We start from the raw sequence: 26,754 nt of genomic DNA, 5'->3' as shown, positions 1-26,754 counted from the left end.
TACAGTCGATGGCCGCCGGACCATGTGGCTTAGAATCAGACTGATCAAAGATGGCCGACTTGAACCCACGGGAGACAAAGGCCGAGTGAGAACAAAGGGATTCTTTATCTTAGCTTAGCTTAAGCCGAATGGCGTCGAGGGCTTAGAGCCAAGATGGTCAAAGATGGCTGACTTAAACACTCGTGAGACAAGGCTGAGAGAGGAAAAATGGGGTTCTTTGTCTTTGTTTAGCCCTAGAGCCGAACGGCGTCGAGGTGCGTTCAGTGGCCCTGGATATCAGAATGACTATGTATAAGGTGACTGTGTGTGTGTGTGTGTGTGAGGATGTGTGTGTCGGCGGATGTGAGCGAACAACAGAGAGAGAGAGAGAGAGAGCAAGTAGTAACACAGATTGGAGATGATCTTAAAAACGCCGTCAGAGGCGATCTCACAGTGAAACCGGCAAACCAGTTACATGAGAGGTGTCCTTTTAACAGATTCACGACTCAGTGAGGCCGACCTGAAGGGAGCCGAGTCAAACCGGAAGCGCCGGGTCGTCACCGCGTGCTTTTCACAATAAGATCGACACGGCGGTCTTTCTATCAATTTACACTCAAATAAGACACACTAAGTATAAAACTAAACTATGCCCAGACATATGTCTCTTACTTCGTGTTGCTTCGCGGGGTTTCGTGCACGACCGTGGTAGCGCGAATCCCGGAAGGAGGAAGTGGATGATTTCCTGGCCTCAGGAAGATGATCACGGAGCCGCGGCGGCGGCGGCGGGATGACGCTGGGCCGAAACGGAGAGGATGCTTTTCGTTCTCCTTGGCAAAGTCTGTGCCCGTCTGCAGGAAGGGACACCCGTGTCCGGATTGTCCGTAGATGGCGGGGGAAATGTCTCTGAGCTCGGCCAGCGAGTGAGGGGATTCTCTGCCGCGCTCTCTTCAAAATAAAAGCAACTTAAAAAGAAGCTTATTCAAATTAAAAGCTTTAAGGAAAAATAAGGAAAAATAAGCTTACGATGTACTAAAAAAAGAATAAGTTAAGCTTAAACTGGATTAGAAAAAGGTAGCTTTAGACTAAAAGTGAACTACAAAAAGATAAAGTTTTAGAAGTAAAACTTAAGAAAGGTCAAACAGCTGCAAGATGTGTTTCCTTTGTGTCCTCTACACTAAGAACTAAACTGAGATGCTAGCTCTACTGTATCTGGAACTGGAAAGGAAGATTTGAGATGAGTCTGAAGTTAAATAGTATCTGTGAACTGGCTCCCCCCCTCCGGCGGGGCTAAAGGTCTCAGGCCAATAGGGGGGTCAGAGATCAAATCTGAGGCGCGGCTAGAGACACAGCAGGGGTCACTGTAGTTTTGGGGAGCTCAAACTTTTCCCTCCAGAATACTGTAACATGGATGCAACACACAAGGCCTCAGGTCTGTGGCCTTTGTCCCTGTTAGGCCCAACACAAAAAAATGTCTCTTTTCTTTAGATAATACGATTTTACGTTAAATCTAGTTAAAACACAACTAGACTCCTGGACGAAATGACCAAACAACCACATGGATGAAATGAAACGCAAAAGGGACAAATCATAGTCAGATTGCATCAGAATAAAAGCGGGACGAGTTATGTCTGTAAATCGATTCACACCTCCAGACAATCACAGGGAAAATTTGCTCCGGGACTTTCCTGATTTTCAACTGATTATCTGGGAATGTGAAGGTTTTAACAGATCCAAACGTAAACCTGCCAAGCTGCACCGATTATATCAAACAAATTAGACATTCAGGAGTTCATTATGATCTTAAGGTCAATTCAAAATTGTAGGCAAGTTAGAAAAATATGGATTCGTCTTAATTTGGTCCATATTCATTGAAGAGGCTGATATTTTTTTACCTCAAGAGACTAAATGGTAAATAGTTTTGTATTTATATAGCGCTTTTCTAGTCTTTTATGACCACTCAAAGCGCTTTACAGTACAGTTTAACATTCACCCATTCACACACACATTCATACAGTGCATCTATTCGCAGCACTTTGTTATTCTATGGGGGGCCATTTGGGGTTCAGCATCTTGCCCAAGGACACTTCGGCATGCAGATGGGTCAGACTGGGGATCGAACTGCCGACCTTCAGGTTGGAGGACGACCACTCTACCCCTCAGCCACAGCCGCCCTATTGACTATAAACTTCCATCCCATGTATCATAATATGTCCTCTAAGAATAATTGTAACCTCAAGGAGGATAAAGCTTAAAGTCAACATTCACTAAAACCCTTTCCTCGTGTGATAATCCATCTACTTCTAAGTCACGTGTAGTTCTCCTGATTGCTTTAGCCCTGAGGGACGCATCGACTCGTCCAGACACAAGGTCAGACGCCCTCACATCTGCAGCAGGAGCAGCTCACTTAAAGACTTAAAACAGGTGCAGCGCATGTTCCTGTCTCCTCGCTGCAGCCTCCCTTCCTCCCTCCCTCCCTCCCTGTGTCCTCTTCCCTCAATCTGTTTTCTCTTTGTCCTTCTCCTCCTCTGCCTCCCGCTCAGACTTTGCACCTCCTTTCTTTCTTGGAAAATCCTTCCTGTGATCACGGCTGCTGTTGGATGATGTCACTGTGCATGTTTTGTGTTAGAGACCCTGTCAAGGCTGCGCTGTGACTGCGGGGAGAGGAGAAGCCTTCATAAGATTAAGTACTGCATTTTGAGAGTGGGTGTAGATTCTACAAAACGACGGCAAAATGAAAAACTTGACAACTGCCAAATAATTCAGGAATGAGTAATAACCCTATCTGCCTAAAGGCATATCATTTGTTTTTATTTTACTGAATTATCTTGGTTTTCTTTTCTTTCAAGTGTCTTTTGTAATGATTGTTAACAATATATTAAAGTACAATTTTGCAGGGAAGCTTTTTATTGGTTTAAATGATGCACATACATGCACACACAAACTCAAACATGAACAAACACACAACAACCACAGCTGACTACAGGATATAAACTAAGGATAAACAAGGTTATAGTTATGAGACAAGAAAACTGAAAAAAGATCTATAATTTATACTTTTATGGTCACATAAGAGGTTTGGTCAGGAAATAATGAGAATAGAAATAAAAATTAATAGAATAAGACTGGGAAAGAAGAGATAAAAAAAAGGGCAGAAGAAGATAAAGGATACTCAGAAATGATTGTAAAGTGTTTCTCAGAAAATGTCAGCACCTTGTTAATGTTACTCTCTGATCTCTGGGTAGTAAAACAGATTTTATACAGGACACGATGAAGGACGGAGCCCTGAATTCTTCCATTTAAGTAAAACAGCTTGACGGGCCTGCAGAGATTTAACAGCTGATACGTTAAGTGTTGCTATTGGAGCAATTCCAAAAAATTTCAGTCAAAGGATTTGGCTTAATTTGGTGGGGAGGGTTGTTTTCTGAAAGACGGAACTTAAATGGACACGACCAGAACATGTGAAGAAGTGACGCAGGTGCAACTTAACAATAATCAACAATAATCACATGAGGGTGGGGGGGTATTTCTATGAGCTAACGTTGTACAATATTTTTTGTTTTGAAATTTATTTTGGCTCGCTCACACATTGCGGAGAAGCTTGAAATAGAAAATTACAACCAGACCTCCGTCATACATCTGGATTAAATATTGTTTGCATCAAGTCTGCGATATTTTAGGGTGGAAAATAACATGTCCTAGACAAAGCTAATATTATAATATATTGATCTCACCGACCAGGATGTTAAGAGACCTCAGTATTTGAGTTTGTGTTACTGCTGATACGGAGAAAATACTTGACTACTGCTAAATATATGACAAATGTGAGTGTGTGCATTATTTGTACAGAGTTATTCACTGCATACCTCGACTCTTAAAGCAACAAGCAAGCACTTGCATGTTCGAGGTAACTCAACTCAACTATATACACTCACTCACACACACATTCATGCTCTGCGGCCTGTGCTCCCATGAGGCATCTGTAAGCCATGACATCATTCTCTCCACAGTCTCACACATCACATGAGTTACTTTCTCTACCGACGAGGAGCACAACTGCTTCCATGGCAAGTCACAGGAAGTCCTGGCCGTTTGGCCGGTCGAGTCTCAGAAATCCTCTTCATGTAAATTCTCCCAGACGAACCATATCATCCGAAATGTGTGGGATTGTGTGGCTGGAAACCGGGAAGCAGCCGCAGTGTTTGTGACAGTGAGATATTCATTTAAAAACGTAATATTGATGTTGTAATATAAACTTACTTACTGAGATTATTTTCTAAAATGAGAGATTATCATGTTTTGTATAAACTCACCATGTGTACTGATATTTTTTTTATTTTTGTAACTGTGTCCTTGGGCTGAAACCCCCAAAATAAACTTCTTCAATGTCTTTCTGCGATTTCATTACTCTTTCACCTTCATCTCTTTACATAAATCTGTTTTAAGGACATTTTTGTCTTCATTTAGAGTTAGTTAACTCCTCTGTCCCCTTTAGTTGTTTTCTATTTTGATTTCTAGAACAGTATCTTCTCACTGAATCAATTATAACGAAAGCTAGACACATTGTCTTGGATCAGTCAAAGCGACACAGTGAGAGTGGTGTGATAATGTTTCTCCGACGATCGATCACAAGACAAATCCTAGAAGACACTTTGCTCCATATGGTTTGATTTACAGCTGGAGGACGGACAACAGAGCTGTCAGAGAACGAGAATGTACAAAGTTACAGCAGAGTTTGTATTGTCCTGCGTATTTTTAATTGGGGGAAGTGGTTACAGGCCTTACTAGGCTCTCAATGTGTCACAAGGTCACATTAGGTCACAAAGAATACTATAAAACATGTATACATATATCATATCATACATATAATGTCTGTGATAAACGACGGGAGATATATTTTTTAATCTATACTCTAACTTAACATCTCTAAGGGGTCGTGCTTACAGAGTAAGAACTGAAATCCTTGTCTCTGAATCTTAAACTTGTTCTAAGTTAATGAAAAATAAACGAATGTGATCTTATTAGATGGAGAATCGTTAAAGTGACGCTAAACGACAAAACACATAACTCAGGAAAGCGATCTCTGTCACACGGGACGGTTAATATCTGTCGGGTTTTATGACAAACAAGGAAAAAATTAAGCAGAGAAACATGTGTAACTACAGGCTGACAGGTATATAGGATTATTTATTGCAACCAATGGACATTCACAAGCCATCTAACAGAGCTGATTTCTATTAGCTTGTGTTTATTTATTGTTATTCACTAATCCTGTGGAGGACTGTGAGTTCATACTTGGCCAAGTGTAACATCTGGAACGAGATGCAAATGATCTAAATCATATCCATGATCCTGGATCAAATGGGTCTTTGTGAGATTCATCCACCGGTTTTATTTATGCAGTTGGCAGAGAGAGAACAGGGCTGTTGTGCCAGGGAATGATTTCAGCTGTGAATCTCCTCCAGCCGGGTTTGGGACCAGTCACTGGTCCTGTTCGGGTGGAATCAACCAAACAAGTCAAGAGTTTGGTGAAAGAAATGTGGCAGCGGCACTTTCAAGACTTATTATTTGAAGCTCCAGGAGTGCGGTGCAATTTATTGTTAAACTGCTTGGACTCCTGCATGAACACAACTAGTGCCGAGCTAGTTTACTATCCTGTTCTCTTTTCATCAGCTTGCTATCTGTCCTCTGTGACGTCCAACCTGAACTCCCCTCTGCTGCTGCCGCCCCTGGATCCGTTTTTAACGATGCTGCCCAAGAGCGACGCTACACGTGAAGTATTTAATAAATTCTCACTCTCCGTCCCATCTCCGTCTGCTTCTCAGGGGGAACATGTAATAAAGCTGCAGGAAAACACGAGTCCAATGGATGCACATGTGTGTAGTATTACTGTTGCATGTGATACAGTAAAAAAAAAAATGCATTTATGTAACTGTTACGTAATTCCTCAGATCCGTTGTCATTGTGCACATTCATATGTGGTCAGAAAAACCTGTAACGACCATGAATGGTGGTTTGTATATTTTAGAGTAAGCTAATATCTTGAAAATGACCTAATGTCAATTCTAAAGAATGTGATATATGTAGGAGTGTCTGTAGAAATTGGCTTAACCCTCCATATCTTTTACAATACAAATGAGAAAATTATTTTTTAGTACTTTAGAACAGGTCGTTTTAAACTGGATATATACGTGAACATTATTTATGGAAAAGTTGTTAAACAGGGAATCATCTATTCAACATACTTGTGAAACCAGAGAAAAAGGAAACTATACACTTCACAGTTGCTGACTCATACATCCTAGAGTTTTTTTTCTCTCAGTTCTATTGATTTAGGATTGAAATAAAACCAAAAGTTAAAGAAACATGAGGCTGCTTTTGTCTTGGTTAATTATATGATGTAGATTTGCGATGGATTCATCTCACAGAGACACTCATAATCATTCAGTATCAATATGCAAGAAAAACGAATCTCTTTCCAGATTAAGCAAAGAGTCATATTTAAGGGAATAGAAAGATCCTGCTCATATACTCTGTGTTGGTAGAGGAGGATGAAGATCACTTCTCATGCAGTTCTTCTTCTTCTTTTTAATTTGTCCATTTTAGTGTTGATTGTCAACTGCAGCTACAACCTCAGCATTTGTTTGTGTTTTAGCATAACGCAAAAACTGAGGGAATCTGAATTTAAACACGATGAGATGGAGCGTTTTCAACTTTTTACTTGATTTCCTTGAGAATACTTAAAGGATATTGATGAAAAAAGATCGTCCTGAGGGGAATCATGGGAGAATCATGGGAACTTTACCAGAGTCGTGTGTAGATTAAAACAAAGTCAAGCTCAAATTTAAAACCCAGGAAACATCGTGAATTAAGAGGCTGCAAAGAATGATTGAAACCTGGATAAAAATTAATTGTGTTTTTTAATCACCATGTGATAATTTACAAAGGTACGGTACAGCATCAATGGTAGCAAAACACGGTTTCTTTAAAATGCATCTATTGTACAGAAAACAAGCACCATATAAAAAAGCATAGACAAATCTTCCCAAGCCAAGTTTACAAAGTGACATGACTTTAATTAAAAAAAGCAAAACCTCTCTACGGTAGAATATATCTCACCTTACACACCATCCACCCAACGGCACAAATTCATATTTCCCATGCACACTTACATGACGGGTATTTCTAATGTCACTGCAATGCTATTACACATCATGCCTATCACATACAGTATGGTCCAGGTGGAACGGTGAACAATCACAAAGCTAGAATGATTCGATGTCTCCCTGTTGGTCCATAGTTTAACCCTCCAGCACTCGACCAGGAGCGCTCGAGGTGCATTCAGTCCCTGCGGTGAGCCTGGCGCTGGTCAGGGATTCACTGCCTCGGCTTGTGGTGACGCCGGACCTTCCTTGCCCTCCTCATTCCAGCTGTGAACAGGGACACAGGGAGTTAGAACATGTGAAGGAGGAAACTCATGAGACACGTGAAGAACAGTTGGAACTTGAAACGGTAGATGATGGAAAATCCGAGGAGTAATTGTATAGTTTTTGGGAAAAACCTTGGTGTTGAATGTGTCATCAAATAACTGAGCTCTCACCTGGTGGTCTTCTGCTGGGCGCTCCTCTACCTCCCTCTGGGAAACGAGGAGAACACAGTCAGCCTGCGCACACGTGCACACATGTACTACACAAACTCTTTCTGCCGTTATGAGTGTTTACCTTTAATGAGTTTGGTAATCCTCTCTGATTCCTCACGGATCATACCCGGGTCGCCATGGATGGTGGTGATTTTTGAGAAGTCTGGACCTGAACGTTTCAAAAGAAAACCGTCAGATCCAAAATGCGCTGCAGTTTTACCGTCACAAGCAAAATCATGAATGGGTTTGCAGTTTAGAAAAAGCTTTTTTGAGACCCTACCCTCAATGACATGAGGCTCGATCACCGTGGTGTGCCTGGCTCCACCTTCAGACCGGCAGCGGAGAAGGGTGATGAAAGTCATTTAACGACTTAGCAACTGTACTGACTGACTGACAGACGGACAGACTGACAGGCACATACACCCGGTAAAACACCTCCTCCGCTACCGCACAGGAAGTCAAGCACAGACGTGCAGGATTCACGGACACGCACACAGATGTTGTCACAGGTCACTTTCAGGGACAGTACATATCTTCTATTCATTTCCTGGAGACTACACAAACCCTAATGCTGCATTTGCACCACATGTGATTGGAAGTGTGTCTGGACGACAGAGTTACCTGAGGCTGACCAGTTGCCAGTTTGCTGACGTGCTATCTCGGGGTCAGTGCCAGGAACTGTCTTTGGTGAATTTCAATCTTACTGCTGAATCGTAACGTTGAGTTTAAATATTTCGAGTCGGTGAAGCAAATGACAGTTCAATGGAATTGGAAGTAAATTCACTTCTTTGCATTGACTTTGTTTGTAATCTCATCCCACACAAAAATGGCTTCACGTTAGGTGTGAACGCAGCATAACCGTTAAAGCAGACTTTTCCCAGTTGAGGACCCCAACTGGACAAGCTGTTCCCACATTAGTGGTCTTTAATCGGACATACATCCCCAAAAGTGTCCTAAAACACACACACACATACACACAAACACTCAGGTGTGCACGGGGGCGTTCAGCTCACACAGAGAGAGAGAGAGAGAATTCCTCTAAAGCCCTCTCACAAAGCTGCAAGACACCAGAGATGCAGTTGTAGCTTGAAGCTCACCGCCCCTACAACCACACTGCAAGCCAGTGGCATTTTGGAGATCGGCAACCTCAAAATGTCACGTTACAACTGCTGCTCATGTACACACAGGAGAGTGATGATAGGCAGAGTAATGCTGCGTCTCCTGAGGGACAGCAGCACTGACAGAGATTAATACAGATGGATGAGAGACGAGATGGACAGACATCCAAATCACGGTGCACCTTTGTCAGTAGAGAGACATTTACAGACACGGTAGAATTCAACCTCTGTGGCATCATCACTGAACCTGTGTAAACATCATTCATCTGAATGTGCTGTAGTGGAGTTTTAAATGATGATATAATGCCTCCGAAGAGGTGATTGAAAAAACATTGTCCTTTTTAGTGCGGATAGTTATATAAATAAATATTGAGTAAAAATCTACTATTAAACACGTACACACATGTTCCTTTAAGGCTAAGATGGTGTACACCATGACAACGATGTGTTTGAGCGTTTAGATGATGATCACCGAGGACATGATGCTCACTTAAGATTGATGCATTTGTTAAAAGAGCCGTTAGAGACATGAAGCCTATTAGATGCAGCCCGACCAGCTCATGGCAGAAAATGTGTCAAGAGAAACTGACCTTGAATTCTTTTCCCATCAGCATCAAACTCTCCACCTGCGTCGATGAAATAAAAGGTACGGTGTGTTATTCAAATCGATAATGGAAAATACAGAGGAGTAATTGTGTAGTTTTTGGCCAAAACCTTGGTGTTGAGTGTTTCATCAAATAACTGAGCTCTCACCTGGTGGTCTTCTGCTGGGCGCTCCTCTACCTCCCTCTGGGAAACAAGGAGAACACAGTCAGCCTGCGCACACGTGCACACATGTACTACCCAAACTCTTTCTGCCGTTGTGAGTGTTTACCTCTAATGAGTTTGGTAATCCTCTCTGATTCCTCAAGGATCATACCCGGGTCGCCATGGATGGTGGTGATTTTTGAGAAGTCTGGACCTGAACGTTTCAAAACAAAACCGTCAGATCCAAAATGCGCTGCAGTTTTACCGTCACAAGCAAAATCATGAATGGGTTTGCAGTTTAGAAAAAGCTTTTTTGAGACCCTACCCTCAATGACATGAGGCTCGATCACCGTGGTGTGCCTGGCTCCACCTTCAGACCGGCAGCGGAGAAGGGTGATGAAAGTCATTTAACGACTTAGCAACTGTACTGACTGACTGACAGACGGACAGACTGACAGGCACATACACCCGGTAAAACACCTCCTCCGCTACCGCACAGGAAGTCAAGCACAGACGTGCAGGATTCACGGACACGCACACAGATGTTGTCACAGGTCACTTTCAGGGACAGTACATATCTTCTATTCATTTCCTGGAGACTACACAAACCCTAATGCTGCATATGCACCACATGTGAGGGGAAGTGCGTCTGGACGACAGCGTTACCTGAGGCTGACCAGTTGCCAGTTTGCTGACGTGCCAGGAACTGTCTTTGGTGAATTTCAATCTCACTGCCGAATCGAATGCCGAAGCGAATGACAGTTCAATGGAATTGGAAGTAACTTTACTCTTTGCATTGACTTTGTTTGTAATCTCATCCGACACAAAAATGGCTTCACGTTAGGTGTGAACGCAGCATAACCCTAAAATCAGACTTTTCCCAGTTGAGGACCCCAACTGGACAAGCTGTTCCTACATTAGTGGTCTTTAATCTGACATACGTCCCCAAAGGTGTCCTATAAAACACACACACTTACACACAAACACTCAGGTGTGCACGGGGCGTTCAGCTCACACAGAGAGAGAGAGAATTCCTCTAAAGCCCTCTCACAAAGCTGCAAGACACCAGAGATGCAGTTGTATCTTGAAGCTCACCGCCCCTGCAACCACACTGCAAGCCAGTGGCATTTTGGAGATCGGCAAACTCAAAATGTCACGTTACAACTGCTGCTCATGTACACACAGGAGAGTGATGATAGGCAGAGTAATGCTGCGTCTCCTGAGGGACAGCAGCACTGACAGAGATTAATACAGATCGATGAGAGACGAGATGGACAGACCTCCGTCAGTAGACAGACATTTACAGACACGGTAGAATTCAACCTCTGTGGCATCATCACTGAACCTGTGTAAACATCATACACCTGAATGTGCTGTAGTGGAGTTTTAAATGTTGATTGGCCAAAAGCCTCCCATAATAAACTTTACAATTCTAGTGAACAGCGTATTTAACAATGTCCCCTGTGTGAAACATATACAACTGTCCATTAGCACAGCAAGTTATTATCGGTCACAACAGGAAACAACATAACTGCTCCAGCTATTTAACATTATTGTTTTCTAGACCTGGTTTCTATACTTCCCTGAGTCTGTCTGTGATGAAAATGTAGGCCACATAAAATAATGACTATTAAAAAAAAGCAGCAGTAAATTAACACAGTTCAAAGTGAACCTTTTCCTTATGGACAATTTTACAATTCCCTTTCTTACCCTTAACCTGTTTGAGTTAATCTGGCTTATTTTCATAATCAGCAGCAATTAGTTTGTGGGTTATATAAGAAGCTTTATTTGATATAATGAAAAAACGTTGTCCTTTTTAGTGCGGATAGTTATATAAATAAATATTGAGTAAAAATCTAAGAATAAACACGTACACACATGTTCCTCCAAGGCTTGGAAACAACGACGTGTTTGAGGTTTTAGATGATGATGATGATCACCGAGTACATGATGCTCACTTAAGATTGATGCATTTGTTAAAAGACCCGTTAGAGACATGAAACCTCTGAGATGCAGCCCGACCAGCTCATGGCAGAAAAAGTTGCAAGAGAAACTGACCTTGAATTATTTTCCCTTCAGCATCAAACTCTCCACCTGCGATGAAAAAGATAAAATATACGGTGTGTCATTCAAATCGGTGTTGAAACCTTTGTGAAATCTCATCATCTAACAACAATATTAACGTTGACCTCACCCTCGATAACTCTTGTAACCTTGGTGACTCTTGGATCGCCGATTTCGATGACCCTGGTTAGTTTGGTGATGGATTGGTCCCCCTCAACAACCACCTTGGTGGTTTTCGGTTCGGTTTCGATGACACTGGTTACCTTGGTGACCACCGGCTCCCCCCTGTCAACCACCTCGGTGACAGTGGGTTCCTTTTCGATGACTCTCGTTAGCGTGGTGAACACCGGTTCCCCCTCGATGACCCTGGTCACCTTGGTGACTTTTGGTTCTGCTTCCATCACTCTGATCACCTTTGTCACATCAGGGACTGTTGAGACGGAGGAAGAAGAGGGAGACGTGACCATCCCATAATCATGATAATACAGGGAAGTCATCTTTAAAGCACAGCACATGTATTTAATCATTCATACACAAATTAAATTCAGTTTAAAGAGCTGTAGATCAGAACTACACCTTTAAATTAGAGCCAGTTCCATTTTTAGTTTATGTAAAATATATTGTTTGCTCTGCCAAGATGAACCACTACTTCTTTTCACCCGTCACTCCCATCCTATGAGCCGTACTGTGACTCTTCATCACATGGTTTCACAACACTGTTTCTGAATAAAGCCAAAAAAGTAGCACTAGTAGAAAAACATAATTCACAGTAACTTAATTCTTTCCATAAATTTTATAAAGCAAACATGTGTAGCCTCTAAAAATGAAACCGCTCAGCGAGCAGAACCTTCAGCTCTCTGATCCACTTCATGTGATTAAGGACCTTTGAGGAATCAGGTCGCATCTCTTCTCTGTTATAATAAATCAAAGCCTGCTTCCGTCCATGTGGACCTGAGTAACTGGAAGAACCAAGAGTCCGCTACGGTCTCTGACCATGCTCTGCTTTGACAGCTTAATTACCTCATCTCTGAAGGAGTTGATTAAATATCCAAGAGGCCCCAGTGGATTTAAGTAACAGTGAGAGGAACAAAGAAGAGGGTCCAGGGAAGAGGCCAGAGCGGAACAAAGACAGTGATGGAACACGCAGGTAGCTGCAGATTGGATTTCATTTGCTCCTTTTTTAAACAAAGAACATCTGTTCGTTTCAAAGTCACTCATGTTTTTCCTATAAACACACTGAGAACAAATCAAATCTCTGATGAAAACTAATTCCTAACTTTCAGTCATGTGGTTAATAGCAGTGGTCTCACCTGTTTTAATATAATGAGTGGTGGTGATGGTCCTCTCTGTGAAGTAACACAATAGGTTATAAGTTGCTGCAGACACAATAAGGCAGACATGCTGTAAATTCATTCAGCGACAGAGACACTTACTGTAGGAAGTGAGTGGGATCTCAGTGTAAGAAAATCCAGAGACATACTGAAGAGAAAAGCAGAATAGGAGGTTTTAAAACACAACCTACAGAGACGTGAGCTGAACATATCCACATGTGTGAGTTTTCTCTTTCATTACCTTTATCGTGATGTATCGAATCAGTTTCTGCAGGATGACCATGAGGTCCTGACGGCCCACAGGAAGATCTGCAAGTCACAAGCATCATCAGTAAACATCATGCAGCTACACACACCGGGAATATTTCATGACTTTCTGCTAATGCACGTTGTTCCCACCTCCGGGATAGAGAACGTTCTTCACGATATGGACGACACCATTTGTGGCCATGAGGTCGCTGGACGGAACTTCCACAGAGTTGACATGAATAGAGTTGTTAACCTGAGAAAACCAGAGAAACAATGAATGTACATTTTTTTAAATATCACTAATAAGTCGTAGAATAAATGGATGAGTTCCATCAGCTTCTGCTTTAAAAACACTTCACTGAGGCATTACCTGTATTTTTTTTAAATGTACACTTTTTTCAAAAAGGTTTCACTTGAGAGGTTTTCCAGGTGTCGGGGCTTCAATTTCTGATTCCCTGCAAGTTGATTGACTCCACAGTTGTGAGTGGAGGTGGACATGGAAGTAAGGGATAGGCTTCCTCTCACCCACATAGACCATTGAGCCACATTACTTTCTGAATAAGTCCACATTTTAAAAAACGATCAACTCACTTTACCTCCATTTGAACAGATTGAGGCCTGAATAAGCAGCTCTCTTAACAGCACATTATCCCAAACAAGCTTTCCTATGTGTGCTCAGTGGGTTCGGTCAGCCTCAGGTGACATTATGGAAAATTTAGAAGCATTTTAGAAGTTAGACCATAAGCCTAATATTTGAGCCGTGTAAAGACACGACTCCACACATGATCACAGACCGGTTGTACGTACAGACTTAACTTGCAGGTTGTTGCCCTGCAGCGTTTTGAGCAGATTGGTAACTCCTCCCTCCAGTCCTCCATTAATGAAGATGCCATTACTGAAGTGGTAGAGCAGGATGGTTCTCAGGACATTCAGATCACCTGTCAACGAGCACACAAGTTAAACATGATCCACGTTTTATTAGCATATTTGTATCCCCTCATTCCTGCATTGTAGATTTCTAAACCGAACTGTCGAACAATAGCTCGACATTATTCCTCCTTTTCGGTGAACGTGTGTTTATTTCACTCACTTCTGAGCAGAGCGAAGTCTTCTCTACTCAGGCCGGCGAACGCTTCATCAGTTGGTGCAAAGATGGTGGAGGAGCCTTCCTGCTTCAGCAGATCAGTCAGATCCGCAGTTTCCATCAGTGACAGGAAAATCCTACATTCATTCGAATAAAGTAAGACATAAGGAAAGCAGAAAGTCATCCATGGGTTGAATGTAGGAAAGTGCAAGTTGAAATGTTTGCCTGTAAATCAATAATTCTGATGATGTTTTATAATAAACAAAGGCCCGAAATGAAAGTCCTGCTTTTTATTTTCATGGTCACTGACGTCTTCCACCAGTAACGGCAGCTCCAGCTCTAATGGTCTGCGACGAGGCTGAACTACATCTCATAATTGGATTGAAAACTGTTCAAATGAGTTGCTCATTTCATGAGGGGGGGGGGGGGGGGGGGGGGATTGTGGTCGTTGAGGTTGGGATATGTGTGAGACACATGAGCTTCTGTGGGCGCCGCTCGTTCACACATCTGCCTCCTCAGTTATTCATCAGCGGGCCCGAGTGTTTGTCACCGAGCCAGGAAATGTGAAATGTGTGGGAAAGCACTAATGTTTGGTAGATTATTGTGTTCTGTCAAATGTGTGGAGAAGCCCACAGCATGGAAAACCACTTAATAGGCTCGCTCCGTTAAGTTTGAATGTACAAACAAAGTATTCATCATCCTAATCACACAAAGCTGGAGTGTGGGATTCTTACATCAACGCCCTTTAGATTCAGTCCTTTGCCAAACGCGTTAATGAAATGTAGATTAATCGTATTAGTGCCAAAGTAAATCTCTCTGTATGTTGTAGTTTGAAATGTTTCTGTGGTGACGTACTGTGGCCCAGTGGCAGCGAAGGGTTTTACATCAACCAGCAATGATTCGTTTTCCAGAGCTAGAAACTACAGCAACATTATAGTGACCAAGACAGAGTGGACTATGGCGGCAATACCTAGAGTGTAATCTAGTTGATTCATTATTATTTCATTAATTCAAAATGTAATACTTTGGGGTTTAGACCTCATTTACAATTTAGCCGAGAACCGAAAAATAAACAACACATTCCAGGAAAATAATCAAATAAGAAATAATTAAAATAACAACATAGCAACTTTAAAGTAATTACAGTCATCATGGTCAACACTAAATCCACGATACAGCGAATATGTCCTCGCATAATAGTGTCAGGGCGATTGGTTAGGATGAAAATGTGCATGATTGGAGGAGATCACCTTCATTAAAAAGTCTAATTTCCCCCATGGAGACTAAAAAACGGTTTGTGAAAATAACTAATGTTTATGAGTTTGATGTCTTGGCTTCGACCGCACGCAAATATCTTCAACCCCCACGCCAGAGCCTCCAGGTTGACACAAGTAGCTTGCAGGCATCGCTTCATTAAAAGATGGATCCTGACAGTGGTTGAACAATTCAAATAGTCTCGATATTTGCTATTTTCAGTATGAAGGTACAAGGTAGCTATGGTTGGGAGGTTGTTGCTGTTTGGTGTGAGACACCAGCTCCTCCCTGCTTATACCTGCAGTCAACATCTGGTCAGACAAGCTGATGACCAGTAAACTGAGCAAAAAATGAGAAGTAGTTCTTACTCGAAGCGTCCGTCAGCAATCAGGAGCTCGTACATGGTCTTCTTGGCCGGTTGGATGAGAGAGTTCATAAGATGGACGGCCCCGTTGCTTCCCTCCTTACTGCCGCGCACCATGCAGGCATTTTCTATGCACACAGCCTGACAAGGGAGCAGAGTTATCCAGAGAGCTGAGCTTCAGTTATCCATGAAAAGCCTTTGTGCAAATCTGTTAAGCATCTGGATTTAAGGGAAGCCGGCTGCCACATTATCGTGTTTGCAAACAGGACAATTCACCATCTGATTCTAATATCTGAGCCACCAGAGCAGAAAGGCATTTCATTTGCCGAGAGCGCTGGACAAACCCGCTGCTTTACTGTGTTTGTTTATATCTCAAAGACAAAAAAAAATCATGTTAGCACTTGATAAGGTTCCAGGGAATGGAAGCCAACTCTCTCTGCTATCTTCCCATCATCTCTTTTTATCTTATTTTTGTTCTTCCTGTTCTTTAATCGCCTGTGTTGGACTCACAGTGCGGTAGATGAAGACCCGGAGGAAATGGCCAGCCAGTGTTTCCAGCAGCTGTCCGTTGTAGAGCTCGCTCAGTGAGACTTTCAGCTTCAGGATGTGGTTTTCCAAGATGTACCTCAGCAGATTCTGATCTGTTGACATCACCTCATCTGACAAACACAGACAAGTTGCAGTTTTAAAACCACACAGGTTATGTGATACATTATGCATTATTCCCTTCGAGGTTATGTTTGTACTGGTGTTTGTTTTTAGCAGGATTAAACAGGAACTACAAATTAGTACGGAACCTAGTTGTCATGCCCTCCTCCTCACCTGCCTACTAGGCTCTCTCTTTTTCCCTCTCTCTATCTTTCTGTTGGTGTGTAGGTGGCGTGGCTGATTACAGATGTGAACCTGGTGTGCTGGAGTTGGGGCCTTGCTTGACCAGCTGCCTTTATAAGCTCCACTACTGCTCTCAGTCTAGGCCGGACTAAAGATTCAGTTTATGTCAGTTCCAGCTTCCGCTATCGTACTATTAAGATTCTGAAACGTCCTGTTAGTTCCGTGTCCTAACATTGCCTGTCTTCCTGCTCAGGACCAGCAGCTGGATTATTGCCCCGACTCCAGCTCCAGAGTTCTGCCTACCTGCCTGCCTACCTGCCTGCTTACCTGCCTGCCTGCTTATGTTGTTGGACATTTCCAATAAACCTCAGTTAACTTTACTCCCGTCTCAGCCTCTGCCTCTCTGTCCAAGCCTGGCCTTTAACACTAGTGAAGGAATGCAGTGTGGGTTAGGGAAGAACCAATAAAAAGTTGATGAGGATTAGGGGGGTGCAGGATTTGTCACTTTCTCTTTTCATTTTTCTGTCAGATTTCAGGGGTTGGTATTGATGAGTGTGTGCAACTCTGCGCGTGTCCACATAAAAAGCTTGAGCTAGTGGGTTTACATGTTGTTTCATTGGACTGTAGGCTTTTGTTTTACAGCTGCTGAATGTTAACATTCGGGGTTAGAAACATGTAACTAAGACCAATGTGTAGCTGAGATATGATTTATTTTAAGGAGAGGTATTAATGCCATTGAATGCAATTCTAGTGCCTCCAATGTGCTCCCTAATTTTTCATTTAAAAAAAAGTGTGAGATGTCTTTCAAGGACAAAATGTTAGTTTTCCATCATATTTTGCGAAAATTTTTAATGTTGAGGTTGCTCAAAACCACTGTGATAACAAGACTGGATCAACTCACTGGTGAAGGCTCCGTTGACTGGAGCAAGCAGCGTGTATTCTGTCTCCGGACGCATGGCGGCGGCTAATCCCAGCTCGGACACCATGTCGGTGAACACACTCTGTGTCTCTCCCATCAGCTCCATCACTTCCTTGGCTGGTGTGAATCACAGGAACATGACATGTTGCTGATCACAGAACGATTATTTGAACATTTGTTAGAGTGGACGTTTATATTTTACCTGAGTCTGGGATGAGCACCTGGTCGATGAGGTGGATGACGCCGTTGGTGGTGACGATGTCCTTCTTCAGCACCATCTTGATGCCGTTCACCGTCAGACTGTCACCGTCGCAGCCGATCTCTATGTTGCTGCCTTCTTCCGTCTCATACACCGATCCGGCCGTGATCGCCTCGGAGCACTGGACAGTCTTCAGCAGGTGGTAGTTCACCAGGGCTGATGGGGAGAAGACGGAAGAGTTGAGAGGAAAGTTTGTGAGAAAGAGAGGTCGAGAATTTCCAACATGTACCTGATCAGATTTTGCACTTTTATAGCCTCTGTGGGTTGTCTGTGGTTATTCTTGTAATCTGGCTACACTCACATATTTCTTCAGCTTTTTTGGAAATACTTGGGTAATTCTATCAACATCCAGATATGGAGGTACGCCTCGACTGAGTCCAACTGTCAAACTGAGCAAGAGGAAACTGGCCTGCAAAACGCACGGCAATTTCAACATGGGAATCTGTTCCAGACCCACAGAAATTCAAACGAACGGTAGAAACAAGGCACAAGGATCCATGTTGTCTTTACTTCGGTGGACGATCTAAAATGGTCGGTCAGTAAACTGTTTGCCAAGTGTCTGAGAATGAATCTGAGGTTATATCGTGCTCCCAGAGGAAGCCACTAACCGGCTTCATGTTTATAGACATTCCCGACCGGTGATTCAACAAATAAGCAGATAAGCTGCCACCGTGGAGACACGAGTTTCCTGATTTCATTGCACAGTGTGTGGGTGAACTTGTGTGTGAGTGGGCGTCTACTTCTGTTTCCCTGGGAATGTGACAGGTGTGTTAGTTTATATAGAATGAGCTTTTAATGATGCTACGCTACTGTAGATAAAGAATCAAGGAGATATGTATTTCTGAAGCAGATTTTGTGTTAATCTATTCAGTTAACTCTTTTATTTAGAGTTAACTCTTTATCACACTCAGAAAGGAAATGAAATCGAAACAGGCTTCTCTCTCCCAGGAATTTATATAAATGTGTAAAAATATAGAAAACTCTAAATAAAATGAGTGTCTGCACAAATCAAATCAATGCTGAGCTATTTCAATGGCATTTAAAAATAACTCACATCAGCAAGTGGGGAAAGAAGAGACACCAGAGCTAGAAGGGTTCGTGCTCTTGGGACCATGAATGTCTTAACAACAATTCACATTTCAGTCTGGACTGCTGCTAGATCCCTTCTAACCAACAGACCCTTAAATAGCCAACATGGCTAAAAACATTCACATGCCTTGAGGCTCTGCACATGCAAGTCAACCAAAGGGTGATATGCTATCAGGAAATGTCATTATATGTATATCACCTGCAATAACATCCTTGTTGTCCATGATACGCTCCAGGTAGCCTGCGTTCAGTTTGTCAAAGGCTGCGTTGGTGGGTGCGAACAGGGTGAACTGTCCCGGCTGGTCCAGCTTGTCCATCATACCAGAAGCCAACGCTGCAGCCTGGGAAACGAGACGCGTCAAAGGGTCTCAAAACCGAAGGAAACCTTTTTGTCATTGGTTCTTTTCCTGACTCTTTAATCTTCACTTCCACGAGTAAAATGTTGACTTTGAAACCCATTCTGTTTAGCGTGCTGTGCGTTTTACATACGTTGAAGGAGGAGAGGTCATCGTCGACGTCCAGGACATCCTTGATGGTTCTGCCCACGGCGCTGATGACCCTATCGATCACATGCACCACGCCGTTTGTGGCCACCTGGTTACCGTGGATGATTCTGGCACAGTTCACTGTCACAACCTTAACAAGGGGGGAGTCTTATGTTAGTTAAGGCAAGTCAGTAAATGGGGTTAGAAGTCATGAATTGTGTTTTACACTGTGGATAAACTGACCCCATTTGAATAGTGGTTGATGTGGAGCCCCAGGTCGTTGTACATGGAATTTACAGTCATGCCGTCCTTCATCCCTTTTGTCAGAAGACGTCGGTTCACCATGTGGAAGTGAAGAGCGTTGTACAGCTCGATGTTCACGTTGCTCACCAGTGCAGACCGCACAGACTGGGGAAATCACACCATCGGTCAAACGTCTCTAACTTTCTATTCTTCACTTCTTATTGAATTGATTTGTTTTCTCTTTGAACCTCAGTTCCACTCACAGGGTCGAGCTGGTCCCAGGCTTCATTGCTCGGTGCAAACAGGGTGAAGGAGCCTTGGCCTTCAATTTCCGCTCTCAGCTCGGAAATGTCGGCGTACTGCTGTGTGGTTGTAGCCCCTACGAGCCCCAGCGTACCATACACGTGGTCGATGGGAGCCACTGGGAGGAAGCAGAGGGATTGTTCATGCACAGAAACAGGCGACTCAACAGGACCTATGTGCTGGACGTCTGTGGTTGGCGCCACCTACCTGCAGGACATCCTTTCATACCCTCCAGCTTCATGTACCCAGGACAGCACTCATATAGGGCTGTCCTGCACAAAGAAACACAAACATATAAGACTTGTAAGTGATTAGAAAATACATAAATTAACCTTATCCATGTGTAAAATGCAAAAATGTCCAGAGAGCTCTATACACAACAGCGAAATGAAAAACAAAACTGTGCAAAATGCAATATAATATATGTAATGCAATACATTAAAGGAATTCCTCAGGCATTATTAAGCAGAACTGAGAGACGAGAACTTGGACTCGGAGATGTGAAGACATGTGAGACTGACTGAGAGCAAGGCTGCAGAGAGAGGAGGGATTTCACTCACCAAACTATAAACCCATAATTGGGCAAAGTACATTTGAAAGTTAGAAGAGAAGTGGAGCTTGTCGAGGAGAATAAAAAGACGTAAGAAAAACACCACTAACATGAAAGAGGTTCACAGGGCGACTGGCAGAGGGCCGACAAGTCTCCACAGACCAATCAAAGAGAAAGAACGAAGAAAGAAAGAGCGAGTGAGCGAGTCGACCACGTTTTCTAATATCTCGTGCAACAACAACAAACCCGCCCAACGTAGAAAATACAAGAATCTACGAGGAGAGCTGAAGGAGCAGAGTCATGTGAGAGCAACGGGATCAAAAACAAGAGAAGAAGAATATTAATAAAACTGACAAGCTGTGCATCACCAATATCAAAGAGCAGAGAGATGAGGGATCAAACCTCTGCTTTTCCCTGACTTCAAATTGATAATTGGATAAAATATGTAGAGAAGAACGTCTGTGGTCCGTCACATTAAAACAACTCCACAGCATGAGCTCTAAGGGAATCAGAGCTTAACATTGAACTGTATGTATAATCACATCAATCTCATTTTCTCTTTATGTTAATGCTCCAGAGCAACGTTATCAATTCTGTTAATAGCGTAATTATTATTTGTCATTAGTGAGTGTACAGTGAAGATAGAAAACCTTGTCATTCTCTGTGGCAGAGGTACGACACATTTCAAGTTTTTGTACGTTAGCTTTTCACGTCCGTAAGATTTAATAATGTAATGTTAATAGTTTAGTGTAATATGCTGTCACTTATGTACAAAATTGACTGGACAGGATTTTTGTGTTTGCCTCATTTTGTCAGAATAAAGGGATATCACCTCCTTTCCATCCTTTAAATCACACCACAGACAACACTAGACTCCACCAGGAACTTTATAATCATCAGGGGGAAAAAACAGACAGTCGTATCCGTCTGATTTAATCTAATTCCTTGATCCACAATCGTCTTCTTGTGTCAAGTTGAAGGATTTAGGGGGCGGAAGGAAAGCTTAGGATAATATGTGAAAGTAGTAGAAACATCCTGGCAGGAAGCTGAGAGGACCTGACACGAGCTGCACGTCCTCCTCCCTCAGCCCAACGGTCCCGACTGTGAGAAGACCTGACACTCTGAGCCATAAGTCAATATTCCATCAAATTCAGGTTAAATTGAGGAGTAAATTGTGTTTTTCCGAGCGGATTCACATTGAGGAATAACACAGAGCAGACGTTTGTTTGGGACTCATCCCAAGTTAACGCACATCGTTCAGAGGTTCAAACGGAACGAGCAGTGAGTCATCATCGAGGATTCGCCAAGAGAACGAGTCACGGAGTCCCCGAACGCCGGATTCAATTTAATTGGGGTTTAACTGGAAGCAGCTCAAAGGTTCCAGCTTCCAGTGGGTTTGCTCAAGAGACGGGGACACTGGGAGAGTTTGTTGCATTATGTTCCCCCCCACATGGAAATACTGTGTTCCTATATGAACCCTGTGCTTCCTCTGCAGGATTCATATACAAAACAAAGAACTGTTTGGTTGAGCAAGAGCAAGACCCTCCCTTCGTAACCACTGTAAACATGCAGTGTACGAATAATAAAAAAACACACAACTCACTTTCTCCAGTTAACTCCCTCCTGAAATGATTCACAAGTTTAAAGTGAACCTCCTCTAATCCACTTCAACCCGTGTGTGTGTGTGTGTGTGTGTGTGTGTGTGTGTGTCTGTGTGTGTGTGTCTGTGTGTGTGTGTGTGTGTGTGTGTAAATGTCTGCAGTGACACAGAATCTGTGAATCTGCTACTGTTGCTCTACAGAGAAATCCCTGTGTGCTCTGACACTGATTGATATCATGCAAAACATGCACACACACACACACACACTCACACACACACACACACACACACACACACACACACACACACACACACACACGCACACACACACAAAGGAAGGTATGAAGTCATCGCTCCCCAGCTGCACACTGACAGGATAATGGAGGCAGAATAGACCAGTAACAGAACTGGCCAACGCACTGGAACCAGGCCCCTGGCAGTCTCGCTGCACGAAGCAGCTCTAGGGGGCTTCCAGATGAGCAGATGTGCAAACATGGGGCAACACAAACACACACACACACATACTGTACCCTCACACACACAAGACGAAGACAGTTCTGGCATCAGCTTAAAACATTACTGCTTTTTCCCATTATGCAGTCAGGAGTAATCTGGTTTTCTTGCGTCCTGCAGACTTTGCCAACATGACTCTACTCTACACATGACAACCACTCACTGTAAAGAAGACACCACACTGTGACTTTTACACGCCTCATCCATCAGTGACGTTATTACTGTAACCACAAATCAACCTGATTCGAAGCGCTTGTCTTCCGCTGCCTCGGCGCCTCGTGTCCATCACCAGCATCACATCAGCACACCCAGATAATTACTTCCACCTGAATCTCCTCCTCAGCAGCTCAACCCCCGGGTATCACTTAACTCCAGGGTGGATAATTGGAAGAATTAAAGGTTGAATTCACATCAATTTCATTTCTTCTTTGAAAACAGTTTCTCAGGTCCAGGTCTGTTGGTTCAGATGCTGCATTCAGGCCCTTGACGCCCTCTGCTCATCACTCATCGACACCAGATCCAGCTCAGACACAACCACAGCTGGGTGGACTTCCTGCACCGCTGCCAGACGATGACCTCACTGCGACCACAGAGGGAGGCAACTCCTCTGGCTCTGGACAAGTGTGGCTCAGTTCGGTCTCATTTTCTTTTTTTTCCCTGCTAGTTCGGCCGTTTAAATGTGGTTTTGTCCCTTTCTTTAATACATACAATGATAAAATTAATTTAATGCAAATGACGGATTTGTTTTGATGCATGCACGATAAAGTGCAGACCAGGGAGATACAATCCTGTATCATTTCATTTCAGTGTTTTAAATAAAAGTTATTTTTTTATTTCTTTCTATTGAAACTTTTGGGTAATGGAAATCTTATTGCACCTGATTATAAACCTCAGTTAATGAGATTTACAGAGTGAAAATTCATACTTGATTAATTCGTATTTGTGCATCCACTATTCATTCACATTCTGTTTTTTCTTTCTTTAAAATTTTGATTTTAATTCTAGTTATTAAATCTTTAGTTCCGAACATGTTTTGTATAAAATCCTCATCACTTTCCTTCTGTGCCCTGTGGCTGCGTGTAGTTTCCTATTTTCTCTTTAGAATCTGAATCACTCTTCTCCGCACTCTCCCTCTCATCACCTCACTTTCATGCTAATCCTAGTTCCATTACAGATGATTGTATGACTAAGAGAAGGTGTGTGTGTGTGTGTGTGCATGTGTGTGTGTGTGTGTGTGTGTGTGTGTGTTCTTGTATGTGCGTGTCTGTGATAGATGAGAGTAAGTGAGGGAGAGAGCAGCTCCAGCCGAGCCTTACACTCCATCAACACATCAGCAGCGGTTTTCCACACATTTCACCCTGACGTCTTCTCATCTCACATCACAAGGAAATACTACTCTGATTTAAATCCATCAGCTACGTGCCTCTATGCAGTGCATCAATCTTTTTTCTGGGTGTGTCAAATTGTTGTAGTTTCCTCTATTTAAGCCTTTTGAGACGAAACAAATATAAATTATATGTTTCATATTTTTATCTCTAAAACGCGTGTCACTCCCACCGAGGGACACAAAACTCAATGCAGTCAAAACGTCACTAAAGTAGTTTCACAATCAGAAAAACATGATCCACGCAGGGAAACTACGCATTGCTGTGTTTCCTCAGTTCAGAGAAAGCAAGTAAATTAGTAAAAATGTTTAAACTACTATCAAATATGCGTAATTCTCACAATAAATACTAGTGAATAGAAATATGTACAAAATAATGCGCATAAAAATGGATACATGCCAGGTAGAATTACACCATTTTAACAGAAAACGAATGTGCAGAGTTAAAATTAAGGAAAAGGGTATTGTGTCCTGCACATACACACACACACACACACACACACACACACACACACACACACACACACACACACACACACACACACACACACACACAAAGATTATATAGACAGAATTCTTCCTGATGTATGTGAGGGGAGGTGGAGCATCAATCACTGCTGAGCAGAGTTTACAACATCAGCAGGTCGACAACAGAGTGAACTCGCCCGCAGGCTTCAAAACAGGCCCGTACACAAGGAGGGGGTTGAGTGTGAGGGCTGTGGGGGTGAGGATCATGAGTTATATATATGTTGAGTTAAAGCATCATGAAAAACTAAAGGTCCTCTTGTCCCACGTTTAAAAAATCTCTAAAATTTGCCAATAAGACGTGTATAAAACGTTGAAGATTGAAATGTACGTGTGTCAAGGTTCAGAGAGGAACATGAGACATGCAGCTACACGCTCAGGCTACAGGAGTCGGACTGAGCGTCCACACAGCTGGACTTATATAGATATGACCTCGGCCCTTTGAACCGCAGTAAAGAAAAAACAGGTGAGCAGGTAAAAGGTGAAAGCAATCTGTGAAATCTATCAATATCAACCACACCCCTACTAGAGGTATCATTTAAAGAGTTTGTTACTATAATGTGCAGGATATGTGGTTTGCACTTTGAGGTGAGACCAGCTGAGCTCCGTGCAAACACATTTTAACTTCATCCCCTGAGTCGCTCTGTAAAGACTTACGCCTTCTTGCCGCAGATGGAGCGTTTGTACCAGTTCCTGCACGTGCTGAAGTATTTCTTCTGGGTGCCCAGGACCTGCTGCAGAGCACACACGTTGGGCCTGGATGGGGGGGAGGAAGACGATAAGGGAGGATGGGGGGGGAGAAGGAAGGTGAGACGGGATGTGGAAGCATGGGAAGGGGAGAGAGACGGGTAAGAAGAAAGGAGGATGAGATGAGAGGAGGAGGTGAGGGTTGTTGAGTGAGGGTATGAAACAGGGAGGGGTGCAGACACGTCGAGAAAATGCAAGTGCTTAAGTGCAGTGCTTTTTTTAACAATGCAAACTTTAATGTAGTTTTTAATCCTGATTTTATCCTTTTTCAAATCAAAGTCAAATCAAATCAAATGTGGTGAGAATGGGCAACCACACCTTTTTCTTTCAATAAACTCATTAAAAAACTTTCTCAAACCTAAATGTAAAAAGTTCACTGCAGAATCGTTTTCAAACGCTAAATCTGGGACTTATATTTATAGGAGAGTAGAAAATGAATGTGAGAGACTATATTGAATTTTCCATTATGGCTTGAATCGATATTCGCTTCACTGTGGCCGACCTGCTTCTGAAGTAATCACACAATTTATGTTCATTTACCTGCAGATAAATGGAATCAAAAATGGATCAGGGTTCTTAATATCAGCTCAAATCTGCTGATTTAAAAAATAAAATCTGCAGAACTTTTATAATGAAAGTTTCTCTCCCTACACCCGCCCCCCTGTCACGTCTCCTTACCCTTCAGTCCGGGCCCGAATGCGACTGTGGGTGACGATCTTGTCGTAGGCTGAAGAATCCACGCTCCCCAGACAGCAGAGCGCCACCAGCGCTGAGGTCACGGCGAGCAGCTGATGCATCCTGGGATGTTATCAGTCCTCTGTGTACTTGCAAATGGCCTTAAAAAAAATCACACACACACACACTCACACACACACACACAACTGGGGTCCCCCCCAAAACAACAAATACACTGCTGGAAATACAGGAGAGTGAGCGAGAGAGAGAGAGCTTTTATACCAACAGGTCTCTCTCTCTCTCTTTCTCTCTCTAGCACACACCCATACCCACCCACTCCTGAAAAAAAAACAACCCTCCCTGACTGTCCTCCCTTTCCATACCATTAGATCCTGCTCTCACCCCCACACACACACACTGAGTCAGGATCCTCCCTGGAGCTCTGGAGCCTATTGCCCCCCCCCCCCCCCTCCACTCACGTTGTTTCACCCGACTCTCTCCACCTCCATCACATCCCAGAGCACCGAGGACGCCCTGGAACTCAAACTCTGCCTCGGCTGTGTGCACGGGGGTGCGACAGCTTGCGGATTATCCTGTAAAATGATATGAAACTACTGTGTAACTCAGAGGTTTTTTACACCCGCGCCTTAAAGATTGATGAGGCAGTTTAAGATGGGAGCTGTGGACACAACTCTAATATCTGTCCCATGTAAATAACCTTGATTTAGCTGTTTGTAATGCGCTGGGAAGGAGAAGCAGTAAATCCAACAGCCCTGTGCTGATGAATCTATGTAGTCGATGACAT

At 43.0% G+C, this 26,754-nt stretch overlaps 1 protein-coding gene across 2 annotated transcripts; it reads right to left on the bottom strand.

Annotated features, from left to right (window-relative positions):
- Positions 1-6,939: 6,939 nt before the first annotated feature.
- LOC133019845 (periostin-like) lies at positions 6,940-26,071 on the bottom strand. 2 transcript variants are annotated; one of them, XM_061086421.1, is made up of 25 exons: positions 25,953-26,071; positions 25,185-25,283; positions 20,163-20,227; positions 19,916-20,073; positions 19,653-19,817; positions 19,414-19,560; positions 19,124-19,265; positions 17,779-17,991; positions 17,559-17,693; positions 16,337-16,485; positions 15,831-15,967; positions 14,215-14,345; positions 13,932-14,062; positions 13,275-13,377; positions 13,117-13,184; positions 12,978-13,023; positions 12,855-12,890; positions 11,670-11,974; positions 10,139-10,152; positions 9,608-9,627; positions 9,324-9,359; positions 7,896-7,940; positions 7,698-7,784; positions 7,577-7,612; positions 6,940-7,406 (listed from the first exon to the last, which is right to left on the bottom strand). In XM_061086421.1, exons 1-25 carry the CDS (start codon positions 26,069-26,071, stop codon positions 7,354-7,356), a joined length of 2,640 nt encoding a protein of 879 aa, XP_060942404.1. In that variant the 3' UTR covers positions 6,940-7,353. The 2 variants fall into 2 exon arrangements, with proteins under 2 accessions (XP_060942404.1, XP_060942403.1); XM_061086420.1 differs by lacking the exons at positions 9,608-9,627; positions 10,139-10,152 and having other exon boundaries at positions 11,675-11,974.
- Between the last annotated feature and the right edge of the window lie 683 nt (positions 26,072-26,754).

The sequence above is a fragment of the Limanda limanda genome, chromosome 14, assembly GCF_963576545.1.
Source record: "Limanda limanda chromosome 14, fLimLim1.1, whole genome shotgun sequence".
NCBI lineage: Eukaryota > Metazoa > Chordata > Actinopteri > Pleuronectiformes > Pleuronectidae > Limanda > Limanda limanda.
The sequence above is the reverse complement of the archived record's forward strand: the minus strand, read 5'-3'. Positions and strand labels throughout refer to the sequence as shown.

What these genes read in the sequence shown, in the direction of transcription:
- LOC133019845 (XM_061086421.1), bottom strand. Translation starts at nt 26,071, where the DNA reads ATGCATCAGCTGCTCGCCGTGACCTCAGCGCTGGTGGCGCTCTGCTGT. An exon ending in ATTCGGGCCCGGACTGAAGG is followed by an intron (nt 25,284 to 25,952) that starts GTAAGGAGACGT and finishes CCCCCCATCCAG; the next exon opens with GCCCAACGTGTGTGCTCTGC. An exon ending in ATGACCTCTCCTCCTTCAAC is followed by an intron (nt 19,266 to 19,413) that starts GTATGTAAAACG and finishes CTCGTTTCCCAG; the next exon opens with GCTGCAGCGTTGGCTTCTGG.